Here is a 19,558-nt window from a genome sequence, read left to right as displayed (position 1 = left end):
TGTGTGTGTGTGTGTGTGTGTGTGTGTGTGTGTGTGTGTGCACTTGTAACTCTTCTTTTCATGCAGGGATGTGTGTGTCTGGGGCTCCATGCTTTCCCTGATGCTGTGTATAAGTTACAGCAGCTCATTCACTGACCATCAGCAGCTCAATGAAGCCGTCAGAAAACAGTTCATAAGGTAAGATTTGTGCACACATGCTGTCTCTGTCTTTGTTGCTCTCTGACTCACTCCAAAATATGTTTTATCTTTCAACAGGGGCCATGATAATACATTCATGTCCATACAAAAGCATGAGGACTGGTGGAAGTGGGCTCAGTCCAATCTCATTAATCTGCTGTACCAGAATGCATCCGACACAACGGAGGTGAGCGACAAACTGCAGATTCAGGAAGTTTCTAAAAAAAACATGAAAATTCATCCAGTGACTCTGTATTCAAGTCTCTATAACCCACTGAAGGGAATCTTTCATTTTATATGTCATCATCATGAAACCAAATAAAAATGTTCTTATTGTCTTATTATTGTTCTTTACTCAATAATTCGATGTCGTCCAGAAGTCACACGTCGTGATTGGAGAGCCGATCCTGTGGAAGTCCTGCTCCTTTCAACGGCAGGTAAATAACAAAAGATGTCTTTACATGTAGTTCTCCACTTCTACTACATTCACACGTTTTATTACAAACATCTGTCATCATAATGTCAGTTACTGAAACTATTATGAGGATTTTTTTTTATGTTGGAAACAATTCAGATTTTGCACACATTGAAAAATGTAATTGTAATTTTCTGTGTGCTGTGAAATAGTGATCAGATGCCTGAATATTGATTCATTAATATACATTTTTAATTCAAACACATCACAGTTCGAGCAGTTGAAATGATAGTGTCTTTATAGGAGCAGCCCACAAGACAACCCCCCCCCCCCCACAACAATGAATCTTGATGTTTGAGTATTGTAACTTAAAACATCATTATACTGCTTCGCTTTGCACTAACTCCCCTGTAGAGAGCGCTGTTTCACACACATGGGCACAGGCCACATATTATATAGAATTTATTACATAAAGAGATGAATGCATTCTTGCACTGTTGTTTGTGATTTTGTTCTGACTGTGTGCACTGTGTGTGACTGCTCAGGTCTCTAGTGTACCAGAAGATCTTCCCTTCTTCTGGTCTGGGAGCAGAACATCAACTCTCAGGACATCTGGTCCCCTGGGCTGCTACTTGGGACAAAGTGCTACAGTTGGCTTCGGCCACACGAAGTGAGCAACAGACACACATGGTGGACAGCAAAGTTATTTGCGTTTTTCCAGATGTGAACTCTGCTGAAAGATTTCCTGCGGTATCGGCTCTGATGTTTGTAATCACTCGTCCTCTGCACTTCTGCAGGTCTGCAGCTGCGTCCAAACTGAAGCTACCTGCATTCAGGGGGCTGGCTGGGCGGACAGACGGTGTCCGTCCACTTCACCTTATTCAGCCCTGCACCCAACTTGTTCACCAGTGTGACCATGCTCGCTGAGCAGAGCCCCACCGGTGTCCTGCTGCCCTCTGCTAAAGTCCAGTCAGTTAGGGTGTATCACACTCCTGCTGTGTGGGACTATGTTGTCATGGTGTGCCAGGTAAAGGTTACCTTATATCTGTAAAAATGTCTAGTCTGCAGCAAACAATGAGTCATCAATCCTCAGAATCATCAATTATATGATAATTATATAATGTTGTGTTTACAAACCTACAACCAACAAACCCTACTCGTCGTGCCTTTAAGGTTCCTCGTGTGTTTCCTTCCTCCAGCTCCTCTTCCTTCTCTTGTCTCTGCTGCAGCTCTGTGAACAAGTGTCCGCTGTAGGGCAGCAAGGGCTGATGGGATACTGCAGGACACACTGCAACTGGCTGGAAGTGAGTCCACCACATGTGCATAAACACACACAGACAAAATTATTAATACCAACATAATAATTAGAAATGCATTATTAAAAGACCTGCATGCACACAACTTGAAACTCCAATAGACACGTGGAAACATGCACACGCACACACTCGGCCACACACCAATGCAAACAGGATCACAATGACCTAACTGAAGGGTAAAGTGACCTGCAGCTCTTAAACTAACGAAGTGTGAAGGTCAAAGTATACAACATGATTTAACTGCAGACGATGAAATGTATCTGTTTATGCTTTAACTGCTGTATAAATATACTTCTCTCTCTCTGTTTTGCAGGTCAGTCTGCTGACGGTATCTTTAGTGTATTATGTTTATTACATCCATCACTCCATTATTATCCTGGAGGTTGTGGAGCTTCTGCAGAGACACAACTACAGAGGGCATGTTGACGTCAGCCTCCTGGCTACATGGGAACAAGTGAGGGAAAGAAAACAAATATTTAATGTTGAGAAAGGTCACTGCCTGCTGTACTTTATCACTGTACCTTCCCTGGGAAGGGATTGAAATGATAGAACTGATTCAGTATTAAGATGTCCTTTGTGTGTGCAGTGTATTCGTACTCTGCGTGGCGTTACGCTCTTCCTTCTCACCATGAAGTGTGTGACCTTCTCCACCTCTGCTTCACTCCTCACCCGCTCACTCTGCAGACTCCTCTGGCCAGCGGTAAACACATTGTGCAGAAATACCACTAGTTAGGTCTTCATGTCAGCATTATTTATAGAGCACATTTCATACATATTAAAACAACACAATGTTCTTTATATGAAAATGACATATAATAACTAAACAAGTGCAAATCAGTGCAGAATATACAAGAAGGCCGATCTTGAAATGTAGATCACCGTCTATGATTACACATCTCACCTTTTTAGATGAGTATTTCTCACTAAGATGTCAGGAAGGTATTTTTCTAAAGTGAGCATTTGCTTAGAAACAAAGAGCACTAGACAGAAAATATAACAAATGGTCCCAATCTTTTTTATTCTATTTACACACAGGATGCATCAAATCCAGATAATGAAAATATAAGAAGTATGTCAGAGGTGAAAAAGCCATTAACTTATACAACAGACCCCCCTCTCTCCCCCCCCCCTCTACTAATGAGAACAATAACAGAAGACGTCAAGAAGCCTTAAAAAACAGAAGGAGAAACACAAACGATTACAAAAAAGGAAAGAAAAGTTAAAATGTAATTTAGAAAAATACAACAAAAAAGAAACAAAAAAAGAAACACACAAAATGAGCAGAAAAATGTACCAATTAATAGAAAACAATTAATTGAAAACAAATAAATACATGAAAAATCAGACTGGGAAAAAGAAGATAAAATACATATTTATTTAAACCTCAAGAAATAATTAGACATCATGACCTTTTCAAATGTTCTAGGATAACAAACCTCTTGCTAATCTTCTGTCCTAGATTTCAGGTCTTATCCTGATGGTGGCGCTGTCCTGCACGGGGAGTCTCCTGTTCGTTCAGAGCTCCTTGGCCTTCAGCTCACTCTCCCGCTCCCTTCAGACGCTGCTCTGTCACTGCGGCGCTCTCAGGGCTGTGAGGGGCCTCGTGTTCTCTGGCCGGGACTTCCTTTACCATGTAGTTCTGCTTCTGTCCTCTGTGCTGTGGACAGCAGTGGTACATATTTACTATATAATATACATTCTTCTCTGTAAAACATTGTGCCTGCATGGATACGAAATGATTGATTTTAATTCATACCTTGCACAAGAAGAACCAGTCAGAGTCTATCTCCCTGTCGTAGGTGATGGGTGTGGTGTCCTCATTGGTCAGAAGTGCCAAAAGATCTCAAAGCAGCAGGAATGTCTTCAGCATGGCAGAGTTAGCCGGCTACGTCAGACGGAGAGTCTCTGAGATCACTGGGCAGAGAAGACAAGCATGGATTGAAAATCATGTGGAAGGGAAGGTGAGGAAACTATAAAACTGAGAGACTTTTAAAGCTGTGTATCATTTTAAATATATATCATTGTCTAATAACGTTGGTGTTAACATTTGAGTTCAGGATTATTATCTCGTGCGGGTGTCTCTTAAAATTAAGACCACATTTCCCATAAATCCTGTTGCCTCTTATCGTACCTCTTTAAATGTTACACCACCTAATTATATTACTCTCCCTTCTGGTGTTGCAGACTTATTACTTTGAGGAGTTTGAAAGCTTATTAGATGAACTTTTGTTCAGACTCAACGCCCTCTCGAACAGTCTGCACCACACTCTGCCCCCCCATCGCTGCAGGGAGGAGGACAGTCCTGTCATCTCTACCACACAGGAGCTCAACATGGACGCACAGGTGAGCCAGACTGCAGGAAACAGACACATTCATACAGTGCATGCACCCATAGACTTACTAGGTTTATTCTGTAAAGCCGATGCTGTTTGAACCCTGTTTTGATTCAACAGGACTTTGTAAGGACACAAGGGACAGAAACAAAAGCACACAACTACCTGTCCCTCCCGGAGTCGGCTCCACTCATCAGGGTTTGGACAGAAGATGCTCTGGAGAAGCAAGTTGACCGATGGACTAAAACAAACGACAAAACTCAGGCCACACATACAGAGATGCTGGTGGAGGTTCTGGTCCACAAGGAGCCTGGCAGTGTAGAGACACATAAACAGTAGATGACAGTTGTGGCTGTGGCACTGCAAGCATTTCAAAAGACAAGCTCTGCAAGGTCTGTATTTTCTATTCTGTTATATATTTAGACATATTAGTTATCAAGACATGTCTTTTACTTTAGATTCTCTGCATTGTCCATCCGGAGTCCCTAAGAGCTGACAGTTAAGTTATCATGGAGATATACATCAAATAAAGGGATCCTTAATGTACGTGCATCCTGTCAATCCAAAATTCATTTTTCATGTATTTGTATTAATGCATCAAAGTTACATATATCAGTTTTGTAAAGCATTATGTCTTTGCAAATAAAGAAAGTCATTGTTGTTGATTCTTTATAACAATACCTTGTGAATGGTCCTTCTGAGATAATATCTGAAGATATACTCAAGATGTTGCTTTTTTATGATACTGATTTGCTATTAAAATATTTCAAATTGTGACTTTTAGGCTTCAAAGACTGAAATATGATGAATATTTTTTGTTTGTGCGTCATATGACGAGAAGACATACGGCCTCTTAAAGTTGCAGTCAAATTATCATGTAATATATTGCTAAATAAAGTATTTATATTAGATTTAGTCCCTCTAACGTACTCACTGGGAAGTATAGAAGTGTATTTTTTATATATATTTCTTTGCAAACATAAATGGTACAATATAAAACTCTTCCCCCAGACATTCTAGTGAGAGATGTAGAAATGCAGTTGTGTTTAGAGGAATCTGTTCTTATGATTAGACTTTATTGTCCCAGAAGGATATTTGTTTTCACAGCCAGTGCACAGACATATACAGATATACAAATAGCAACATATATCAACTGAACATTTATATGTAAAAGAATATTCCAACAATAATAATGATGTTAATTGGTAAATCATGTTTTTTGCCTTTCATAAATATAATAAAAATCCCATTTTCTTATGCGGAGTATGGAAGTTTTATAAAATAAATGTACTTCACAGGATGAATTTACGAAACACTAAGGCGATCATTACAAATATAAAATACTAATCAAAGCTTGAACAGACACCAAATGAGATTTTAAACTTTAAAAACAATACAAAAATGGTATATAAAATCGGATTAAACTGAATAAAACAAACATTTATCAAATCACTTTCAGTAATATCTATTTATAAAATTAACTTAACAGAGTTTCATTAAGTAGCGCGTGAAGGTGAGCTGTATCTTTCTTGGCAAGTATATAAATGTTTTTTTGTTATTTTATTAATGAGGACAACGATCAATAAATGTCACACATCCGTGATAAAAGTATCCAATAGCATCATCCAACGTATAATTGAGTGTCGAATTATGATTGGAGGACAGCCGATGATGAGGACCAATCAGAACGTGGCAAGTCAGACAAGTTGCAGACGAATGAGGCGTTGTGTGTGATTTCAGAAGTAGTTTGTATGAAAACACGAGCGTTTACAGGCAACCGCACATCGTCAGTATTGATCCGGACAGCGGGTCTGTGCAGCACACAGTGTGTTTTGATGACATTCATCAGTGCTGTTATTAGCTAAGTTAATTAGCCGCAGAAGCTCATCGTTAATAACACCGCCGCATCATCTGTGGACAATGAAGAAGGTTGCTCTGCTGCTGGTTGTGTTGCTCGGCGTTGCACATTTTGCAACTCTCAGCAGATGTGAAGATGGTAAGTCCGAGATATTTGACACCCTAATGTGTTTACTGCACCTGCGTTAGTTGTTACGTGAAGCCAACGTCTCAGCTGCCGCGTGTCTCATGCTAATTATTGTTATGCAAACTAGCTAGCTAAGTTACTGTACATACTCGGCTAGTTCTGTTAGCACGCTAGCTAACGAGACAGGTACCTGCAGATGTGTGGCAGCTCTGATGACATTAGCTTACCTGTCTCGTGAGGGTTAACACTGACATAATGCATGTCTAAAATCTTAAAGAGGTTTCTGCTGTAAGGTTGCATTGTTAGTGTGCATCACCTGGGCAGTACAGGTGTGTCGAGCCTTTACAAACTGGATATATGTGAGCACAGTGGTGAATGTACATTTACTAAAGTACTGTAGTTAAGTACACATTTGACGTACTTTAACTCACTTCAGTATTTCACTTCATACATTTCCTCCAACAACATCTCAAGAGCAAATTTTGTACTTTTTACTTGACTAACGTTATATTTATTTTAAACTTAGTTATTTATACATGTATATTAAAAGATGACATGCTTTTATGATAGGATTAATTTCTATACTACTAATCTGTTATTTATACATTTACTTGAGTAAAGATCTGAGCACTTGCTTTGTTACTTTAATCTATAAGGAGTAAAACAAGCAGCATTTCTGTTTTTTTAAATATTTCTATTGAGCCAAATAAGATTATACATGCAGTATAGTATGTCAAATGCTTGGAATAGTTTAAAAAATAAGCAAATTTAAAAAAGTGAGAAATATTTTTCATAATAAAATCTGACAAGGACAAAAATAAATGTGTACATGCTAAATAAAATGAATTTAAGAATAGGATCATAACTCTCCCACTTGTGCGCCTGAAATCAGTTTGTGTCCTTGTTTGCTGTCAGATGTTGCAGAGGAGATGGAGGATGCTGTTGAAGAGGACAGTGAGGATGAGGATGAGGAGGACGAAGATGACACAGAAGTGAAAGAAGAGAACGGCGTGCTGGTTTTCACCAACAACAACTATGACACTTTCATGGAGGGCAAAGACACAGTTCTGGTTGAGTTTTACGCCCCATGGTGCGTCTGGTATTCCTCCAGGACTTTCCCTGTTCACACAGATTTTACAGATCTTACTTTCCATATCTCTGCAAACCTTTCAACATTTCTGTGTTTGTTCATCTTTTCAGGTGTGGCCACTGCAAACAGTTTGCCCCAGAGTATGAAAAAATAGCTCAGGCTCTTAAGGAGAATGACCCTCCTATCCCTGTAGCCAAAGTGGATGCAACAGTAGCCAACGAGATAGCGGGCAGGTTCGAAGTGTCGGGCTATCCCACCATCAAGATCATAAAAAACGGGGAAGCTGTGGAGTACGAAGGAGCCAGGACAGAGAAGGGTACGGCTATTTCATTAATTAAAGCATCATCTTGACCTTTCAAACCAAACCTGAAGAGTTTTAATGTTCAATGCCTGTTTGTTGCAGCTATTGTGGCCCGTGTGAAGGAGGTGGCTCAGCCAGATTGGAAACCTCCTCCTGAGGCGACGCTGGTGCTGACGAAGGACAACTTTGATGAGACTGTGAACAACGCTGACATCATCCTAGTGGAGTTCTACGCTCCATGGTCAGTCAACAGTCGATTGAGAAATACAAATAATGTCACTTGTTGGCTTAAGTGACACAAGACTTAGTGAAACCTTCCTCGTCCTTTCTGTTCGAACTCCCCTTCAGGTGCGGACACTGTAAGAATTTGGCTCCAGTGTACGAGAAGGCAGCCAAGGAGCTGAGCCAACGCTCTCCTCCCATCCCTCTGGCCAAGGTGGACGCCACTATTGAGAGTGAGATCGCCACACGTTTTGAAGTTACAGGCTATCCCACCATCAAGATCTTCAGGAAAGGCAAGATGTTCGACTACAACGGACCCAGAGAGCAGCATGGTAGGTCACTCGGATATAACGCCAAAGTACACGTTATCAAGAGCTTATTGTACTTTTCTAAATTATATAAGCTTATGTTTTATTTTTTATTATCTTTTATTGTTTTCTCATTAAGTAGAAGGGAGGTCGTGTAAGTTGGTGGCTTTTTGACCTCCTGACATATTTCTTTTTTCATTGTCTGGATTTTAAGCCGTGTCATGTGTAAGGACTCTCATACAAGTGGCTATTTTTCATGTATGCATGCAGGCCTGTGTGCACAGTTGATCCACCTTTTGTCTTACCCCCTCTAGGCATCGTTGATTACATGGGTGAGCAGGCAGGGCCTCCCTCAAAGCAGTTCCAGGCAGTAAAACAGGTTCAGGAGCTCATTAAGGATGGTGACGATGCCGTCATAGTTGGCGTGTTCTCCAGCGAACAGGACGCAGCCTATGAGATCTACATTGAGGCCTGTAAGTACCATGAGCTCAGCAATGTTCAGAGCAGGTGGTGAAGTTTTCACTTCCTGCCTTGTGTGCTATGAAGGAAATCCATCAAAGTTCTAATATCTCTGCACGACTGTCTTGAAAGCGACATGTGGGTATTATTCTCCCTGCGGTCTCTCTGGCAGGTAATGCACTGAGGGAAGACTTCGTGTTCCGTCACTCCTTCAGCTCTGAAGTGGCCAAACTGCTCAATGCCTCGCCGGGTCAGATCATCATCACTCAGCCTGAAAGGTTCCGCTCAAAGTTCGAGCCAGCGTCACACACACTCTCAGTGATGGTACAGACAGTTTGATCATTTTCAGTTGTGATTTGATTTCATGGGATAATGAATGACTTTACTTTCAGTTCTAGTATCAGTGTAAAACGATTAGATTAGGAATAAGGGGTTTTACCTCGCAAGTGTATTTTGAAAGTCACTTTTGACCTCAAGACACATTAATGTATTCTTCACACATTAATGTCTTCTTCACACATTAATGTATTCTTCTTCACATAGGACTCTACATTGGTGACGGAAGTGCAGGAATTCTTCAAAAAGCATGTGATTCCCCTGGTGGGCCACAGAAAACCTGCCAATGATGCAAAGCGCTACATTAAAAGACCCCTGGTGGTCGTGTACTATGGAGTTGACTTCAGCTTTGACTTCAAGAAAGGTGAGTTTCTTTTGTATTAATATTAAATCAATTTAGAAACATTTTTAGGCACTTAAAAATTCTGAAGCAGCATTTTCTGAAGTATTATATTGTGTAGCTTGTTTTCCATGCGTGTTGGACAGTATGCTAATATTTGCTGTAATTTAATCCTTGTGTAGTTGGATTCTGTGTTATTTATGATGTCATCGTTTTATGGAATTCTTTATATATAGCATGTGAATATAAAAATATTTTGGTTTTCCATTTTTGGGTGTTCAACTCATTTTAATTCAGGGGCCAAATACTGCCCAATCAAATCATAGCATAATAACTCCAAATGTTTCCCTGTTTGTTGAGTACATTCTGAAAATGTTCACATTTAATGAACTATGTTTTTACAAAACACTATGAACAACCTGCGATTTCCACAATATGATGTCTCAGTTCATCATTTACACATGTGCATTACAACTTACAGATGAGTGAATCTGGAACTGAACAAAGTATTTTACTTTATGATCAAAACACATTTTTACACTTTGCAAAGTCATCCCACGGGCCGGATGTTTGACACCCCTGTACTATACTATGACTTACTATATCAGGGGTTCTCAAACACCATCAACTGCCCTTAACGATTAACTCTCACTGTGGATTATTTACGGTGCAGCAGCAAACCTAATTGTGTTTTTTGTTTTTAATTTCTAGCTACACAGTTCTGGAGGTCCAAGGTGCTCGAGGTGGCCAATGACTTCCCTGAGTACACGTTTGCCATCGGTGACGAGGAGGACTACGCAGAAGAGCTGAAGAGTCTGGGCCTCAGCGACAGCGGAGAGGAAGTGAATGTGGGAATTCTGGCAGATGGAGGCAAAAAGTTTGCCATGGAGCCGGAGGAGTTCGATGCTGACGTGCTGAGAGACTTTGTCATGGCTTTCAAGAAAGGTGAGTGAATTTTGAACACTGGGTCGGTTTGACTGAGGCGCTGAGCGTAACAGCTTTATTATTATTATTATTATTATTATTATTATTATTAGAGTAAAATGTAAAATCATTTGTTTCTCGTGTACAGGAAAGCTCAGCCCCATCATTAAGTCCCAGCCGGTGCCAAAGAACAATAAAGGACCCGTTAAGGTCGTGGTAGGAAAGACCTTTGACGAGATCGTCATGGATACCCAGAAAGATGTCCTGATCGAGTTTTACGCTCCCTGGTGCGGCCACTGTAAGAAACTGGAGCCAGATTATTTGGCTCTGGGCAAGAAGTACAAGGGGGAGAAGAACCTGGTGATCGCCAAGATGGACGCCTCGGCCAACGATGTGCTAAACGAGAACTACAAATCCTCAGGCTTCCCCACGATATACTTTGCCCCAAGCAACAGCAAGCAGAGCCCCATCAAATTTGAAGGTTTAGACAGAACAGTTGAGGGCTTCAGCAGTTTCTTGGAAAAGCACGCCACAAAGCTATCACAGAAAAGAGACGAACTTTGAAAAGCTCTCTCAACGAGCAGCAGCTAAGAACTCTAACCGTGCGCGGGCAGAGTCTTCGACGAGGCTGTGGGACGGCGAAGTGAACGCATCGGAGTTAATAACGATGTTACTGAGTTGCTGTGATGATTACAATGTTAAATCATCTTTTTTTTTTTTCTGTTCCTGATAAGCATGTAAGCACTGAAGGTTTCAGTCTTTTTAAATAAAACTAAATACCATGGTGGCTTTGTGAGCTGTCACTCAAATGTGTGTCTTCTGTATTTATATTCCCCATGTGAGAGCTGGCATCGCACACATTTCAGAAAACGAGTGCTGTAGAAATTGAAATGTTTTAATCACATTAAGAACAATTGAAATATTAATACAAAGTGTTAGTTACAGATGAAAAACCCAGATGTCCCCGGCACTACCCGGTCACAGTGCATTCTATTAATCCCCTAACAAGTCATTAAATTCAACTAATCTGTCAGTCTTTGCAGGAGAGAGATGCACTTGTAGCCTGTGACAAAGATATCTGAATTATTTTCTACTCTTTAGATGATGTACAACGAGCATCACAAACCTGGCCGGAAAAAACTTTGGGAAAGTGCATCATTTACTAAAAATCATTACATCTCATGCTGTGAGCAGGATGTCTAACTAAGGAAGCATTCAAGGTTCTTTACATTAAGACTGCTCCCTCCTTCACAAAGGCACTTAGACGAACTGGCACTGATTGAGTTCTTCAGACGATCGTTATGAAAACTCTTGTGTGAATCGCATGTGGTAGTCACGGATTTTCTGCAGCACGATCTTCAGCTTCTCAGTGGGGGGCAAGATGGTCATCCTGGACAACAGGAGGAATGCAATACTGTCACAGGTGTAGTTCATGACCTCAGTTAATTTAAAAAATAAAGCTAAAAAAAAAAGTGTTTGACAGCTTCAGTCAGATTTATTAGGAAGCCTAAAGTTACATGAGATACAAAGCCGGACCGTTAAACAGACTATGTGGTCCGATGCTTGCAATAGTTTCTCCTTTTTCCACCATTACAAGGAAGAAACAAACATTTAAAATCAGTAGATTACTCGGGACATGAGAGAGATGGTTTGGCTGTACTAACCTGAAGTGGAATGTTCCCTCTCTCTGGCCGAAGCCACTCCCTGGCACCAGGCAGATCCCCTCCTCCTCCAGCAGCCTCATGCAGTAGAACATGTCTGGGACCAGGCCTTCCTCCTGTGGACACACACACACACACACACACACATTTGAACGAGTCCACGCAGATGAGTAAATCCGGGAGAAATGAGGTGCTCGTGTGCAGTGCAGACCTTTGCCTTGTCGATGGCCTTCTGAGGTAGAGTGATGCGGGGGAAGGTGTACATGGCCCCCTGCACAGGGTTACAGATGATACCGGGTACTGTGTTGAAGATCTTCTCTGTGAGCCCGGCCTTCTCTGACAAAGCTGCTAACACCGCTGTCCGCTCCTGAAGGGAGGCAAAAGGTTTATAATGTGTATTCTGTCTGTGGCTTCAGTTATTTACATTCTGAAGAGGGTTTTTATGTGACGCCAACTACTGAAACCAAATCCCATGTGAAACATGAGTCATGAAAAACTCACAAGATGTATTGTATGTATATATATTCTCTTTCCTCTCTCCCTCTGGTATAACAGGTCATTCATTAGATACAGAATTTAATTAACACATTTTTCTGAAGAGGAAAATGTGTTCTTTTTCATAACAAATGTAATTTACTATATTTATCCATCCTTTCATTAAGGGAGGTCTTTTTTTTTACAAGCAGACAGCAAAATACCAAACATACTGTATATTCACCAGGAAGCCTGAAGATCAACATTTCCTAAAAATACTGAGTGTGCAGATCAGGTTAAGTCTGCTCAGTAACCTTTATCTTCTGAACATTACACAATTCGAAAGCTGATTATTCAGTGCAATGTCAGAACTTCAGCACACTCGAGGCTGTGTGTGCACGGATTATATTGTGTTTACAACAGTTTACATAAGTACGATCTATGTTTGCATTTCAAGGTGGTGGGTTAAGCTGGTGTGTTTTTCTGACCTTCATAAACGTGTTGTAGGAGGGCTCGTCAGGCTGCGGGGGGTTCACCACCAGGTCCAGGAGAGCCTGTCCGGGCACGGGGGGGCACAGACGTACCGACACCAGTTTAGTAAGTTGGGCCTTCACTTCAGGGTCCATGTTAATCACCTCCATGTAGCCGCCTCGGAATCCACACCTGACAAAAGTAAACAGAGGAAAGTCAAACACAAAGTAAACTCTGCAGGTGATGTACACGTCAGCAGGGGAGCTTAGTTTGTACAAGTAACAACTCCAAAGGTCTCTTAAGTAGTGATGTGTCCTTTCGTGTCGAGGCTTTGATATATTAGATATATAGATATGTGTGTGTGTGTGTGGCTACTCACTCTCCCATGTAGCATTTGGAGGTGGAGTGGAAGGAGGCCATCTCCACTGTGCTGGAGTACTCTGCTCCCATCTCAAACAACACTTTCTTAAAGGAGTGGAACTTGCAGCCCTCTGCATACACATTATCCTGGTAGACCTGAAGCGGGACAACAGCTTATTAAAACACATCCATAAAAGAATGAACTGAAATGTGATGTATAGCTTCAAGAGTTGACAGAAATGTAGAATTTAATGGCCACGAAGAGCAAATTATAAACCGTATTTAACTTGAATTAAGAGAATATGTTTAAATTAAAGTCATAAATTAACTTTATTAAGTTTAAAATAATAAAATAAGTTGTTGTGCAGCTCTGTGTGTGTGTTGAAACGGTGAAGTTTATTAATTGTTGTCACTTCTGAAATGATATTGTGAAATAAGTAAAAACAAAAACCAGATTCTGAAATAAACTTCTGAAGTGAGTAAAGACATTACTTCATCAGCCATGAGGAAGAGATGCTCCTCTTTAGCAAACCGGATCACATCCTCAATGCACTGTCTGCTCTGGACCTGACCTATCACACAGGACGACCAGAGTCACATGTAAGTCGGGAACATATAATCAGACACAATTCAAGCAACAGTTTAATTTAACAGACAGAACCCACTAATCAGCAGACGTACCAGTGGGGTTTCCAGGGTTGATGATGCAGAGGACGCGGGGATTGCAGTGCTGCCTGGCTGCGTTGATGGCTCTCTTGAGCTCTGCGACATCCAGACTCCAACACTTGTCCTCGTCCAGGTAGTAACTGATCTGCACGGCAGCCAGGTCTGCCAGGGCGGCTGAGTACAGAGGGTACTGGGGGATGGAGATCATCACTCCTGTACGGTCCCGACCCTCACCACACACCAGCAACTTCAGCATGGTCTAGGGTTAGGAGGTGTGGGGAGGAGAGGGAGGAAGGAGATAGGAAAGGATGAACGTTGAGGAGTTATAGAGAACAATATAGATCATACAGTCAGCAGGATGGTCATTTCAGTGTCAGAAAAGCATGTGCAGTATTGAATAAGGAAGGTAGACGTATAACTAACCAGACAGTTACATAATAAAAGAAACTCGCTGGAGATCAGCAGATCTACTTTAAAACAGCAGAATAAACAGACACACCTACAGTGACGGCAAACTGTCTCGTTCTACTGCAGGCAACAGTTTATATCTTATAGTGCATCTGTTTATTATCCATAGTCAGTGTGTTACCTGCACGTACCCAAAAACATCTGGTGGACACATCATGATAACATGTAGCCTCGCTTTTTTTAATGTAAATGACAGTTATCAGGGCATAAAACTAAATATCTGTTGATCTTTACGAAAAAGGAAAAAGGTTTTTAATCGAATCATTGATTTGGAGACCGCGACTGCAGGTCCTCCTGTCTGTTTCTCAGAACTGGGGGCGTGCCAACTGCCATGTACTGTAGGTAACACACTGACCATAGATGAGTACCTCATAAAAAACCCTAAACTATCCTTTTAAGGACATTCAGTACTCTGATTAAGTTGCATAAAACTGGAGGAAACTGTGCCAAAGGTCTGTGGGTGGTGTAGTCACAGTAGCGTCCAAAGTACAGCCGAGTGTATAATCAACAGAAGTTGAATAAAGAACAGATTCATAGAGCAATTACAGTAAAACTATGTCACACGTGCTGGATTAAGGCAAATGATTAACTCTAGAACAATACAAAGTGTAACTCGTACCACGATGGCGTCGCTGGCTCCAGTGGAGAGGTAGATGTTGTCGGGGTTGGAGGAGATTCCACCATCTCTCTTCTCTATGTAGCGTGCCACATCCTGACGAATGCACTCAATGCCCTGGCTAGCACTGTAGGCCCCTTGAACATATGACAATGAACTTTGATTCAAACAAAAAACACACTACATAGATCAGTAAGTTCTCTATTTAAATAGCATGCGGACTGTCCACATCAATTATTAATGAGTAGACAAACGGAGGTGGATGCTGGTGACGTGTGTTGGAAGGAGGGGGTGTAAATGTGGTTGGTGGAGGGAGGGGGGAGTTGTCTGACCTATACTGTGGCCTCCACAGGCCTGGAGAATACGTCGCGCTCTTTGCTTTGCATCCTCTGGAAACTTGTTGTCTTCCAGGAGATCAGGGTAAGAACACAGAGCCAAGACCTGACGAAGGAGGACAAAACTAATATTTAACAGGCCCTCTGGGACATTCTGTATGTGTGAATGTGGACACTAACTAATTATAAAACACAAGCACTCTGATCTGAGGAAAAACTGTAGAAAGTTGCCTGACCTGTCTGAGGAACGTGATTGGTTTCTGGCCCATGGCGTGCGCGTCGCCTATGTTTGCCTTGATGACTTCTGTGAAAGGTTTCTTGACTCCCTGGAAATATAAAAAGACAGAAAAGGTGAGAACCTGGTGACTTTCTATTAACTCTTACATGTAGCATCATGTACCAGCTTCTTAACAAACAGGATGTGTGTGAACTTGTAACGAGGAGCAAGTGGAAACAAGACAGAAAGTTTCCACTGACATGACTTAGAAAAACTAGAATTACCGCCTCCTCCGCCATCCGGTCAATTTGTAGTTTACATCAATGTCTGTCAAAATGTCCTCACTTCATCCTATTAATAACTAGTGTATGAATTCTTGTTTTGTGAGATCGCAGTGACCACAAAATTCTAATCAGTTAATCCTCGAGTCCAAGGGGCAAAAAAATAAGTCCGATTGTATGAATGAATTATGGTGGCATAAAAATGTCTCTGCAGTGAGAAGAGTTACTTGTTTCCCCTCATGCGTCCCTCTTTCTGCATTTTCTGCACAGCCGGTCTACATTACAAACCCCATGAAACAGATGTGATTTATTGGAATTGGCTGCAGAATGAAATGTTATCACGATAACAAACAGCTTCAAATTCCCCCTCACAGGCCTTCGGTTGTGACTAATCTAACTTTATCACATGTGTGTTGTTACCAGCTGGTGGCTGAGCATGTAAATGAAACCAGAGACAGAGATTCATCTCACACATGCGTCTTCTCTCAGTAGCACCCTTTTGTTCTGCAAAGACTCTGGCACAGTCTGGTTCGCCTCGTCTGGGCAGGGATGCTGCTGCTGCTCGTGCTCAGACACACTAACCTCTTCCGTTTCTGGTTGTGAATTTGCTGGCTTAATCCAATAATGAGACAACATGAGTCTTTTCCCCCCCATTCAATTTCCCTCCTCATCTGAACCATTTGCTCAATATATCAACTCACTATTCGTCTCTATTAAATCAGAAAGTCCTTAATTTTCATCTCTTTGACCTAATAACCTGCAAACTGTAGTTTGGTGCCTGCAAGTCTGTTTGCTGGTCACGGCTTGCTGCAGCTGTTTGTCAGATGAGGTAATGTGACAATACATTACATCGTTACTTTATACCATGGCTGAACAAGGAGGTTTAAATAGATAGTGTGATAATTGGGAGTTTTATGGCTTTATGGCTTTATGCTTTCAAAATTACATCATTGAATTAAGGGTCAATACATTTTACTGCATGCTGATGCGAGTGCAAACATATCACGGTATTTATCACACTAATGACTACTTTTATACATTTTAAAGCAATAGCTGCTAATTTACATTTATGTTCCTTTTATACCTACTTCATAACATTTCCCATTCTGAATAAGAGCTGCACTGATTAATCAACTAATCAATTAGTAAAATGTTGTTTTTAGCTTCTGAAATATGGAGATTTGCAGCTTTTCTCTGTTTTACATCATATTAAAGTGAAGATCTTTGTTTTTGGATTGACAAAACAAGACATTTAAAGACGTCATCTTGGACTTTGAGAAACTGTGATGAACATCTTTTTACTATTTTCTGATTTTTTTAGAGGCGAAACAATTAAAAGATTAATTTATAAAATAATCAGCACATAAATTGATAAAGAAAATAGTCATTAGTTGCAGCACTATTCTGAATAAAAGTGTAATATACAGTGTGAATACACTACATGTTTATTACTACTCATGTCAGCTATCACTAATATTTTCTTTCTTGTTTTACAGAAATACCAGGCATAAGAGCTCCAAGGGCACACGGTGTACTTTACTTTTGAGCGAGTCAATATTATGTATTATATATATGATCTTGCATGACGGGCAGAGCACGGCCTATAATGTTAAATCAGATACGGGCTTGTTTGAAATTTGAGTAACTGAATGCAGCACGTTTCCTTTTTAGTCCTCGAGCAACAAAGAGGCTGCTGTTCTCGGGGAAAGAGGAGCGGAGCACTGCGCTCTCCTGCTCACACAGCACCCGGCACTGATTACACAGGCCGACCAGAAAACCGGGCCAAGAAACCCTCAGGGTCACCGCGCTGAAGAGAGCCTGCCCTGAATTCACTATTCACTTAGAGGGATGACAGTTTATCAGATTATATCAGAAGACTAACAGTGTTCAGTCGTGCTACAATAATTGGAACTGCAGAAATTCTAAATCTATCTGATGCAACTTAATGAATAACTACAAACTCATAACTCAATAAATATTTTTCTTTCTTTGATCGCTTGTTGTATGGTCACTGCAAGTATGAAATAGCTTAGCCAGATGTCTGGGTAAGGATTTACAAGGGTCATCAGCACACGCACACGCACACGCACACGCACACACATACACACACTTGCATAAAATCTGCTGAGCCATCAGTAAAAAAGTTCCACAGATCTGGACAGGAAGCACACACTCACAGATGACTGGGCATCTGCAGTGATATAAACCCTCCTGACACCACAGAAAACTCCTGGGTTTCACTTTTCTTTCCACTCGTATTTGCATTGCTTCAAGTGTAATAAATGTATAAAAAAGGAGCGATGTGTCTAAAATACACCTGTATAATTCATAAGCAAATACGTTTATGGCGCTGCAGCAAATTATTCTAGTTATTCCAGGAAAACGTTGAGCTTTAGGCTCATTTAAGCTTTTATAAGTGGAGGAAAAGCAAGTGGATTACCAAGAACTCAAGCACTTTCAGCTGAAACTGGGCTGCTTGTAACAGACCTCCTTGCAGAGAAAGGCCTGTGACGCTGCAGGGGCCTCCCCAGTGTGGAGGAGGGAGGTGAACAAACCCAGAGAGACAAAAGAGGATAGAGAATGTACCCTCTCATCTTACATAACACCTCTCCACGATATACACATCCTCTTAGACGAGAGCGAAGTGAAATGTATTCAAACCCAGTTAGAACAGTATTAACGAGAGGACATAACTGCAGAGACACTGCACCACAGCTGTTCAGACTCCCTGCTCAACTGAGTGCATCCATACTAACACATCAGAATGTAATATGAGTGCACAGAACATAACAGGTCCACCACTGCTGTCATGCAGAGCTTATAAAAGCCAAACATCCACGCCCTGCCTCCACTCTTTCAGCCAGTCAGTAAAAACAGTCCAAGGCATCTTATTGATCATTGTGGCCATTTCTCTTTCCTCTCTCTTTCATTTCTTACCATACTCTGAGGAAACAGAGTAGAGAAATAACCTGGAAAATACACTGAGAGACACTTTTAATATTTTTGTTTTTGATTGAAAAATTCCAAAAAAGGTGTTTAAAAAGATACGAAACCAACTATAAGCAAAAACAGACTAGACAACGTACTGAGTGCCACTTCAGCCTGCCTAACTTTTTTCCATCGTGCATTATCCAACTTAAAAGCAGTCCGCGTGCCCCGAGGCGTGCGCGTGTTGCAGCCCCGTGCTATGCTTTACCTCTTTCAGCTCCTTCTCTATCTGCAGAGCCCGCTGGACTATAACTCCACGGACCGCGTACTCCACCCGCCTCACATTGGGGTTCATGTTATCCAAAGTCAGCACCTTGCCCCTGCACGGGACCCCATTCACTGCCTGCTGGGACATGTTTGTGATGTCACGTGCACTCCGACACACTGGACTGGATGTCTGAAACATAACATAGGATTTATAAATCTCAAGAATACAGTGTGACCATAAAGAAGCAGATAAAGTGCATCAGTTGTTACCAGTTATTCAAGCAGGCACCGGGGAGAAGGAGTCCGTTTGCCTCGTGTGTTATTTACTTTCACTAAGGCTCCTCGAGCTCCTACTGACAGTTGAGCCTCTCCGTGTTTATATTTCCACCCCCGGCCCCGCCACGCCTTCTCCCGTGGTTGGTTGGATTTCTTCACAAACTTTGCCTCGAACTAATATGACGCCTTTACGTGCTGTCGGAAATAAATTACCTCAAAGACCCTTTGCGTAAAGCACCGGGACAGATATAAGTTTCACTTTAAACACTTTAAACTGTAAGAGGCACCTTCTCTGTCCTACTTCAGTTATGGTAACTATGGAATACGTGGAAA

General features: G+C 41.4%; 3 protein-coding genes across 3 annotated transcripts in view; 2 read left to right on the top strand and 1 right to left on the bottom strand.

The window, feature by feature from the left end:
• pkd1l1 (polycystin 1 like 1, transient receptor potential channel interacting) overlaps positions 1–5,020 on the top strand; it is a 28,552-nt gene extending 23,532 nt beyond the window's left edge. Inside the window, 13 exon segments of the mRNA XM_029458246.1 lie at positions 67–177; positions 256–364; positions 555–614; positions 1,138–1,262; positions 1,390–1,417; positions 1,419–1,619; positions 1,792–1,896; positions 2,222–2,362; positions 2,495–2,608; positions 3,368–3,580; positions 3,708–3,869; positions 4,093–4,251; positions 4,362–5,020. Of these exon segments, the coding sequence (XP_029314106.1) occupies positions 67–177; positions 256–364; positions 555–614; positions 1,138–1,262; positions 1,390–1,417; positions 1,419–1,619; positions 1,792–1,896; positions 2,222–2,362; positions 2,495–2,608; positions 3,368–3,580; positions 3,708–3,869; positions 4,093–4,251; positions 4,362–4,580 (1,747 nt within the window). The 3' untranslated portion in view covers positions 4,581–5,020.
• A 933-nt stretch (positions 5,021–5,953) lies between these two features.
• On the top strand, positions 5,954–11,014 carry pdia4 (protein disulfide isomerase family A, member 4). Its single transcript, XM_029458303.1, has 10 exons — positions 5,954–6,237; positions 7,141–7,315; positions 7,426–7,631; positions 7,719–7,857; positions 7,965–8,170; positions 8,461–8,619; positions 8,778–8,929; positions 9,149–9,305; positions 9,993–10,226; positions 10,354–11,014. The coding sequence occupies exons 1-10, from the start codon at positions 6,162–6,164 to the stop codon at positions 10,767–10,769; spliced, it is 1,920 nt and encodes a 639-aa protein (XP_029314163.1). The 5' UTR covers positions 5,954–6,161; the 3' UTR covers positions 10,770–11,014.
• A 68-nt stretch (positions 11,015–11,082) lies between these two features.
• si:ch211-217a12.1 (alanine aminotransferase 2-like) lies at positions 11,083–19,321 on the bottom strand. Its single transcript, XM_029458304.1, has 12 exons — positions 19,220–19,321; positions 18,951–19,139; positions 15,493–15,582; positions 15,254–15,362; positions 14,925–15,058; positions 13,853–14,096; positions 13,664–13,743; positions 13,191–13,327; positions 12,829–13,003; positions 12,078–12,233; positions 11,870–11,982; positions 11,083–11,595 (listed from the first exon to the last, which is right to left on the bottom strand). Exons 2-12 carry the CDS (start codon positions 19,095–19,097, stop codon positions 11,505–11,507), a joined length of 1,476 nt encoding a protein of 491 aa, XP_029314164.1. The 5' UTR covers positions 19,098–19,139; positions 19,220–19,321; the 3' UTR covers positions 11,083–11,504.
• Positions 19,322–19,558: the final 237 nt, after the last annotated feature.

Source organism: Cottoperca gobio, chromosome 20, assembly GCF_900634415.1.
Source record: "Cottoperca gobio chromosome 20, fCotGob3.1, whole genome shotgun sequence".
NCBI classification, from domain to species: domain Eukaryota; kingdom Metazoa; phylum Chordata; class Actinopteri; order Perciformes; family Bovichtidae; genus Cottoperca; species Cottoperca gobio.
The sequence above is the reverse complement of the archived record's forward strand: the minus strand, read 5'-3'. Positions and strand labels throughout refer to the sequence as shown.